Raw genomic sequence first — 9566 nt, 5'->3', positions numbered from 1 at the left:
CACGACGCTGTGACACTTGCTTCTGGTGAAAACCGTTTTTTCCTTTTGTCAGCATGGCTGTGTTTTATGAATATCTTTTTCAAGAATAGCTTCTAAAGGGGGACTGTTAGGTCACTACATGATGAACATAACAAACATGCAACCTTAAAGACAAGCGGAGATTTAATATGTGGTGTACACACACGTGCGTGCACGCACACACACACACACACAATGTCATCTTACAGGCGTGTTGACTATAATTATGATATTAAGAAGTCGATGGCTTTTTGATTGAAGAGCGAGATCATTGTTCCATTTAACAAGCCTGATGTGTGCCAGGCACTATGCTAGGTACAAAGGAAGGTGACAAAGAAGGGGACTATGTTATGTCCCCCAGAATTCCAAGTTCAGCTGTGGAGTCATGCAAGTACCCAAATGACCAGGAGACATGCTGGCAAGTGAGAAGGGCTGAGAAGGGTCAGAAGGCTCTGGGAAGGGGGTGGAAAGGGAAGCAAAGTCTTCCCCAGAGATGGGGCATCTACAGAGGAGGGGGAATTTCAGGCAGAGGGAACAGCGTGAGCCATGAATCAAAGCTTGAGAGTACAGAACATGCTGGGGTACAAGTAGTAAAATTCCTGTCTGTGGTAAGCAGAATAATGCCCCTGCCAAAGATATCCACCTCCCAATCCCTGGAACAACAGACTAGGTTATGTTACGTGGCAAAGGCGAATTAAGGTCGCAGATGAAATTAAGGCTGCTAATCAGCTGACTCTAAAATAGAGAGGTTATCCTGGAGTGTCTGGGTGGGTCCAGTGTAATCACTGGGTCCTTATAAGCAGAAGAGAGAGGCAAGAGAGTCAATCTCAGAGTGATGCAGCATGATTAAGTCTCATTTGTTGGCTTTGAGGATGGAAGGGGGCCACCAAGGAATGTGGGCTGCTTTTAGAAGCTGGAAAAGGCAAGAAAATTGGATTCTCCCCTAGAGTCTCCAGAAAGGGATACAGCTCTGTTGACACCTTAATTTTACTCCAGTGAGACCCATTTTGGATTTCTGAACTCCAGGGCTGTAAGATAATAAATTTGTGCTGTTTAAAGCCACGAAATCTGTGGTAATCTGTTACAGCAGCAATAGAAAATGAATACGCTGTTCCTGGAGGTGGTCAAGCAGATCGAGGCAGCTGCTATCCCGAGCAGGTTCTAAAAAGTTCGATTTGCAATTATACTTCAATAAGAAAAAAAAAACCTCCAAATGACTCAATAGTTTTATTTCTGTGATAATTGCTTTCCTTTATTCCAAAATGAAAATGGCGACTATCTCCCTATTACTATTGCATGGTTAAAAAAGCTGACCTTCAAGAATCTATAAAACAGTGCCTGGCATACAGTAGGCACTCAATAAGTACTTGTTGAATGAAAAAAATGAATAAATAGAGCCAAAAAAAAATTAGACTTGAAAATGTGGGCCCACTGCTATAGCTTTTCAGATCTTTTCAGGAGAAGCTGGAAATTTGGATCCTTATATGGGAGGTCTACTTTTTCAATGGCATCAAACTCAAAAATCAAAATGAAGTAAAAAAGACATGGCTAAATTCTACAGATCTGTGGACTAGATATGGCCTGTGAGTCACATGCATTTGCCACCTCTATTTTCTCTGCAAGTAGCCAGCTGATTTGTTCTGGCAAAATTGATGCAGGAATCATATTAAAAAATCAAATTGAGTTCTGCAATCTTTCACCTTTGGTGCTGCATCTGGGAGTAGAAGAGTCAGCTTTTTCACATAAAGCATCTATTTAAATAGGAGCTCCTAAATTTTACCCATATCGAAACTTTCTTTGGGAATCAAAGCACCTATCTCTGCAGTTTTCACTTGGTGAGCTGCCTTTTTAATTAAGATGGATTGAACTGTAAGGAAAAACTGGCAGCAAGTTATGAAAGATTAGAAGGGGAAAAAAAGAGTTCTTTAAGAAGGACTCGTGGCATTGAGCTTACTTTAAGATATTCATAAAGCAACAAGCTAGAAATCTTCAAGAAAGATTTACTAGAGAGCAGGAAGGCGAAAGGACATCTTTTAAGGCATCAGTCTTAGGCCATTGCAGCAAAAGCAATAGATGTTGGAGTGCTTTTAAAGGAAGAAAAAAATTTTTTTGGCATTAAAATATGAAAGCTAAAAAGGTGACTGAAGCTGTAAATAAAATTAGATAACTCTCTCCCTAGAAAATGAAGCCTGGATGTGCACTGTCACGAGCTCCCTGAAATGTGATGCTCCAGCAACAAGCCGAGTCACCAGACTGGAAGCTGGAGAGGAGCATTAGACACAAGGCTAATTCATCTTCGCAAGCCTTGCAGCACAGAGGCCGCCCCTAATAGCGGTTTCCTGGATTGATAAGTGTGTCAGAGGAACAGTGTGGCCCTGACACAATTCCATCTCTGTTGGCAGGCTACAAGCAACACTGTAAGTATCCACTTTCCTCTTTGTAGACACAGCCCAAACGAATGCCATTATAATTTATCACCCCTCCTGCTTTCTCTGGAGACACAGTTTCATTGCAACTCTTTAGCTAATAGTTGGGCCATCTGTAAAGTTCCCTCTCTTTTTTTTTTTTTGCGGTACTCGGGCCTCTCACTGTTGGGGCCTCTCCTGTTGCAGAGCACAGGCTCCGGACGCGCAGGCTCAGCGGCCATGGCTCACGGGCCCAGCCGCTCCGCGGCATGTGGGATCTTCCCGGACCGGGGCACGAACCCGCGTCCCCTGCATCGGCAGGCGGACTCTCAACCACTGCGCCACCAGGGAAGCCCCCTCTTCTTCTCTTGACAGCTCCTGATTAACTTCCACAATTTCCCTGCAGTTCCTTCAGGTGACCAGAGGTTCGGAGATGCTCCTTCACTACAGAGGCTGCTAAGTGGGAACCAGGACATTGAAAAGCTCACCTTCTGAAGGGAGTTGCTGACGGCTCTCAGCAGGTTTTGGGAGTGGTTGAGGCACTGGAACATTCCGGGGCCCGCTGGGGTGGCGGGGAGGCTCCTGGCCAAACTAAAGTGGTCCAGGTGGTGGAGGAAGACCAGGGTGGCCACAAGGAGGAGGCCTGAAAGGGAATGGAGGGGCAGGATGAGCTGGCCTACCTCCATCTTCCATCTCTTCTGGCCATCTCCACCCATCCACTTCTTCTGGGCACCTGCCTCCCTCCACCCGTTTCCAGTCTTCCTTCAACAACTGAGAGATGAATCGGGTTCTTGTAGGACAGCGCTCTGTGCTAGCGTTAGAAGCCTACTCGCTGTCACGGCCACCTTGTGAGTTCAGATAGGGGTGTGGACAGAGTTCACCCAGAGAAAGTCTCCATTTCAGGAGGAGGGAAAGTGAGGCCAGGTGGTGAAGCGACCCAGTGTTTTGTAAGCAGTGGGGTGACAAAGCCTCGCTTTGAAGCCGGCTGGGATCTGCCCTCTTAGAGCTGTAGCCTAGGACCCTGGGCAAGTAACCATCCCGTGGGGCCTCAGTTTCTCATCTGTGAAGTGGGCATAATACTTAGCTCACAGGGCTCTTTCAAGGTTAAAAGAGACGATATCCCATCAAGCGCAGGGTAAGCCCGCAATGCCTTTCCTCCTTTCGTTCTCCTCTGCCCGAAGATTGCTGACTGCCTTCCAGGCTCCGCGGAGCCTGTCCCAAGTTTCTGCCTCCTCTTCCCGGCCGCCGCCCCTCCCCACCCAAGCGCCGAGCGCTAGTCTCGGGCTGGTTACTCACTGCGAGGCGGGCACATGCTGAGCGGCGCTGCGGGGGCACCGAACCGAGCGGGCAGCTGGACGCAGACGGGTGCACGCGGCAGGTGAGGGCGGTGGTTGGGAGGCCGACCCGGGGGGTCACATTTTTATAATTGCCCGAGGCGCGGCAGGACTTTCCCGGGACTCTGATCTCTTGCTTTCTTTCTCTCTCTGTCTCCTCTCTACATCAGCTTCTCGGTGACACGTGGAGTCTGGCCCGCGGGGCTTGCGGCGCTTTCGGATTAACTCCCAGTGCACCCGGCCTCAGTCGTTCCGGGACGGCCCCGCCGCCTCCGGCCTGGCCCAAAACGAAAGAGAAATTCGCGCAGAGTCGCGGCGCGGGGTCCCCGGGCAAGCCCGACCCCTGGCCCGCCACCCTCGGACGGCCCCCGCCCCCAGGTACCCACCCCTGGCCCCGCCTCCCTGCAGCGCCCCCTCCCGACGGAGCGCCGAGTAGGGCCAACCGCTCTCCATCTATATCCAGGATGAGCCCTGACCTCTGGCCTGGCTCTGGACAGGGGTGGGCAAATCATTCATTTATCATTCCTTTATTCAGATAGTCCACGGTGTGCCAGGTGCGGGGCACCCAGCAGTGAACAGGTCACTTTGGGGGCGCTCCCACACGAAATCTGACTCAATGTGTTTTGTTCCTGGGTACCCTCTTAAACACGGAAAGGGATGAAAACCAGACTGGCTCTGCAGTAACTACTCTCCTAGAGAATCCAGTTTTTTACAGTGTCCAGGAGAGAATCGTTACAATTTAGTGGGATGGATGTGCAGGGTCTTGGCAGGAGAGGCCAGAGAGAGGGCAGGTCAGCAGGAGCAACGGGGGGTGAGGGGGCAGCAAAAGCTCCCAGAAGCAGGGGGCTGTGACCTGAATGTTGAAGGGTGAGTAGGCATTAGACTGCTTCCAGTGGGATGGGATGCAGGTCCTAGGTTGAGGGAACAGGGATCAGAAGTACAGTCAAGGAAGGTAGAGGGAGGTGGCGATCTAGCGGTCCTATACAGGGTGTGAGATTGGTGAGGGTGATGGGGCTGTGCCGTGAGGGTAGTAGATGCCGTGCTAAGGAGTGTACATTCTGGTGAGGGTGGTGGGGAACCTTCTAGGGTTTTAGGCAGGAGACATGGTTGGATTTGTATGATGGGAAGATCTTTCAGCAGTAGTATGGAGGATGGATCCCAGGGGTCAGGAGTGGGAGGGCATGGTCAAGGCCCTATTCAGAATGGAGGGTGGGCAAGAGGAATCCTTAGGGTGGGGAGGGACCAAGACTTGGTAACTCCTCAGGTGAGAGGGATAGGAAGGTGTTGAGAATGGCTGAATGGAGGTTGTTCCAGTTCCTGCACAGGGGTTACTGTAAGAGGGGAGTGAGTTTGGAGGAGACACTGAGAAGTTCCTCTTTGGATGTGTTGGGTTTGAGGTTCCTGTGGGACTTTTCAGTTCACTCATTTGTACCACGAGCATTAGTCACCCTGGGTATGTGTGAAAGGGAGGCGTGTGTTTGGTCACACACTCAGCATCTCTGATGGATCTGACTACACTAAAGCCCCAGGACTTCACAGTGGAGCTGCCAGTGCCCACCTTTGTGCAGATGCACTAAACTTGGATAGGGATAAGCCTTTTGGAATACAGGAGAGAAGAGAGGGTGCTTCCTCTGGATCCCTGTTGAAGTCGGGAAGGATGAGGTAAACCTTGAGATGTTACCATGAACACTCGGCAGGGCCAACCTTTACTGAAGATGGAGTGATGAAGCCAACTAGGAGAAAGGAGAAAGCTGTGTTAACCCCTTGTCTGATTCAAACTCTCTCTGTTGTTGGCATCAGTCCCCCTAGCAGATCATCTGCTCAAGGGTGATGTGGTACCCACTATAGGGACTTGTAGATCTGTGTAAAACGGGAGCAATAGTTGATCTCCAAAGCTCCTTCCAATGCTGCGGTCTGTGAATTACCCCTTGGGAATAGAGAGCAATGCACTGTCAGAGACAATTGCATCTAGCAGATTGTGTGAAGCAAATGACAGGTGCTGAGCTGTGTTGTTGCCATAGGGGTTTAGGATGGAGTTAAATGTACTTAAGTCAGATGAAGTCAAGTTTATCACAACTGAGCTATTTCTCCCTTGGGAGGGCCATCTCCTATGGAAAAGTAATTTCTGCAGCATAGGGCTCATAAATGAGCATAGGGCCCCTGCTCAGAATGGATTCTTGGCCACCAGACACAGTTTCTAGCCTATACTTTTGTGAAAGTTCTCTGATGTGCTGCACATCCTTTAGCCAAGATAGAACAACAGCCTTCTTCTGGGATAACATTACTTTTCTATAAGAGACATTCTTTGCCCATGATTGCTACTACATGATATCTAGCATCATACTGGCAGTCTTGGCCAATGTTATAAGAAAAGAAAAAGAAATGAGAGATTTAAAAATTGGAACATAAAAGACAAAACTGTCACTATTAGCAACAGAAACAACAGATCAAATACCAGAACTAATAAGAGAATTCAGTACCTTCACTGGATACAAATACCAACTTTCAAAAATCAACCAAATTTCTCTACATCTGCAGCAACCAATTAGAAAATATAATAAAAATAATACAGCAGATAATAAATAGACAGTAATAAAAAGAACATACCATTCACAGTAGCAGCCAAACTATAAAGCAACTGCCTGTAGATGGAGAGGCAGTACAGTGGTTAAGAATATGGACTCTAAAGTATTTGAATCCAGGTTCTGTTAGTTACTTGCTGTGTGTTCTTGGGCTAGTTACTTATCTCTCTGAGCTCAGTTTCCTCATCTGGAAAATGATGAGAATAAAAGTACCATAGGTTTGTTGTGATTATTACATGGGTTAGTAGAAACACAAAATGGACTTTGGAGAAAATTGAATCGAGAACATAGAGTGATTTAATTTAAATGGGAAACACATCCCCTTGGGTGGAAGATCTTGAGATGTAAATAGCTCAAGTCTCTTCTAGTTAATTCACATATTCAATGCAATTGCAATACAAATTACAAATCACTTTTCTGAAGAACTTAATAATAAGCCTACTCTAAAATATATGAGAATAAAAGCCCATGAATATCTAAGTTAAGCTTGCAAAGGAATAATAAAGATGGGGCAGTAGCCCTACCAGATATAAAGACATAGTTCAGAGCAATAATAATAAAAATAGTGTTTGGCAAAAGGACAGCCAAATGGACCTTTGAAGCAAAATAGAAAATTACAGACAGGCTCATATATATGCATATTTAGTATAAAGATACAATAGCACCCAGGACAATCAGGGAAGCATGGATTGTTTACTAGAAAATTCTCACTGTAAGGTGAAAAATAAAACTGGACTCCAACCCTAAAACAACATACAGAAGTGAAGCCACCCGGAAGTAGGTTAAAGACTAAATGTGAAAAGTAAAGTTACAATAGTAGGAGAAAATGTAGGAGACTATCTTTGTCACTCAAGAGTGGGAAGGACTTCTTAAAAACGTCAAAGCCCCAAGCCATAAGTGAAATACTCGTAAATTTGATTATAAAAAAATTAAGAATTTCTGTAGTATAATTTCCTGTTAACCATCGACAAAGTTAACAGATAGCTGACAGACTGGGAGAAGATATTTTGCAATGTCTAAAACCAATAGGAGAATATACAAGGAACTCCTACAAGTCAGCAAGAAAAAGAAACCCCAATGAAAATGGGCAGAACTTATGGACAGGCAGTATACAAAGAGGAAACCCCGAAGGCTAACCAGCATCATGGGATGCTCAGATATATTATAATCTGAAATATGCCAAAGAAAATAAGAATAAGGTATCACTTTGTACTTTTTAGACTGGCAAAAATGAGTACATTGGATATTGACAAATGTTGGTGAAATGTAGGGTTCTAGGATCTTTTCTATAATGCAAGTAGACTGATGCAGCTATACTAGAGGGCATTCTGGCATCTAGCTTTGGTCAGATTAAGTATATGCATACCTGATGACCCAGCATTCTGTCTTGGCATGTACATCCCAAAGAGATTCTTATACAGGTCCATAAAGCCTGTATATGAAGATGTTCTTTAAGTCACTGTTCGTAGTGGTGGGAGTTGAAGGCAATCTAGTTGCCCACCAGTGGGTAAATGAGTAGGTGAAATGTGAGGGATCCACTTCATGGAGTACTCTGCAGCAGTTAGAAATAATGGACTATATGTACATGCATCAATATGGGTAGGCCTTTAAAACATAATACTGGGTAAAAACATAAAGATAAAAACAGAGTAAGATCTTTATATAACACTAGAGGTAGACAATTAAACCCCTGGGAGTCAGATTTGTTTGGAAATACAAAAAATTTGGATTTTAGAAAGTGAAAAGGTAACACCTCATGATTGAACACAATATTTCTGCAGCAAAATGTAGGAATGGTTACAGTAAGTGGATAAAGGCTACAAATAGCCTCACAGCCCATGAGTCATATTTTGCTGCTAAGTGAGCTTAAGAAAAAAAAACCTTTGGTGTCCAAAGCTGGGAGGTTTCAGAATTGTAAGTGATTGTGGACTTCCATATACTTTAATGAGAAGAATGTATTCAAAATTGTACACATTACGCAAGGACACCTGCAAACAAAAAGATACGTGTTAAACATATTAGGATAGATCCCACTGAGGAGTGATGGGAATGAGAATAAGGAATGGAGATAAATAAAATATATAAATATAAGTATACACACATATAAAAGAAGGGACCTGTGATGTCATGAATTGAAGAATATGATCAACTTAATGCTCTTCATCTGAAGTCCTTATTCTGCCCAAAATGTTGATAAGTAAAGACACCCTTTCTAAGCAGGTAACTCGATAGTTGTTTGCAAACTTTAATTGTAGTTTAGTATATTCAGATAGTTTTTCTATTAGTCATTCCTTTCCCTTTCAGTTTGAGCAGTGGGCCAATCTGAGATCTCACCTAATAGATCCATCACCGGGAATCAAAGGTCTTTTCAGGAATTTGGCAGAATGTATTAAGGCTCTGTATCAGAGTTTCTCAACTGGAGGCAATCTTGTTCCCCAGGGGACATTTGGTAATGTCTGGAGAAATTTTTGCTTATCATAATGGGGTAAGGGGGTTGCTACTGGCATCTAGTGGGTAGAGAATTGATGCAACATGTTGCTAAACATCGTACAGTACACAGGATGGCTCCTCGCTTCCCCAAACTAAAAGAAGTTATACCATCCAAATTATCAGTAGTGCTGGATACCTGCAATAGTACCAAATATCAGTAGTAGCTCAGGCTACCTACCTTCATCATTATTCTTCTCCATGAGTAGACATGTTCATAGTCATAGGCTCTGAACAATAGACTTGGGACTGTATCTCTGGTGCCATAATTTAGAGTGGCAGCCCATTCTTGGAAGAAGTGAGATTCCAAAGAGACTTGTGATCAGTTGAAACTGTAAATGTGGCTCTGTAGGTAGGTATTGTAAACACTAGCGTCCTTCACAATATAGCAAGGACTCTGCTGTCAGATTTCCTGCAGTTCTATTCTATAGGGGCTATTGAATTTGAGCATAAATCAGCTGGTGTTCGCATGCCATCTGACAGTGTGGGGTCCAGTACAGCTCTGCTCTTAAAAGCCCTTGACCTGGGCTTCCCTGGTGGCGCAGTGGTTGAGAGTCCGCCTGCCGATACAGGGGACGTGGGTTCGCGCCCCGGTCCAGGAGGATCCCACATGCTGCGGAGCGGCTGGGCCCATGAGCCATGGCCGCTGAGCCTGTGCGTCCGGGGCCCGTGCTCAGCAGCGGTAGAGGCCACAACAGTGAGAGGCCCGCGTACCGCCAAAAAAAAAAAAAAAAAAAAAA

The 9566-nt window shown here is 45.4% G+C and overlaps 1 protein-coding gene across 1 annotated transcript in view; it reads right to left on the bottom strand.

Annotated features, from left to right (window-relative positions):
• IL12A (interleukin 12A) overlaps nucleotides 1-3841 on the bottom strand; it is a 6791-nt gene extending 2950 nt beyond the window's left edge. The window contains 3 exon segments of the mRNA XM_007454130.1: nucleotides 2912-3066; nucleotides 3720-3753; nucleotides 3755-3841. Coding sequence (XP_007454192.1) covers nucleotides 2912-3066; nucleotides 3720-3753; nucleotides 3755-3841 — 276 coding nt within the window.
• Between the last annotated feature and the right edge of the window lie 5725 nt (nucleotides 3842-9566).

This window comes from Lipotes vexillifer, unplaced genomic scaffold (genome assembly GCF_000442215.2).
Source record: "Lipotes vexillifer unplaced genomic scaffold, Lipotes_vexillifer_v1.1 scaffold641, whole genome shotgun sequence".
Taxonomy (NCBI): Eukaryota; Metazoa; Chordata; class Mammalia; order Artiodactyla; family Lipotidae; genus Lipotes; species Lipotes vexillifer.
This window is presented reverse-complemented; position numbering and strand designations above follow the sequence as displayed.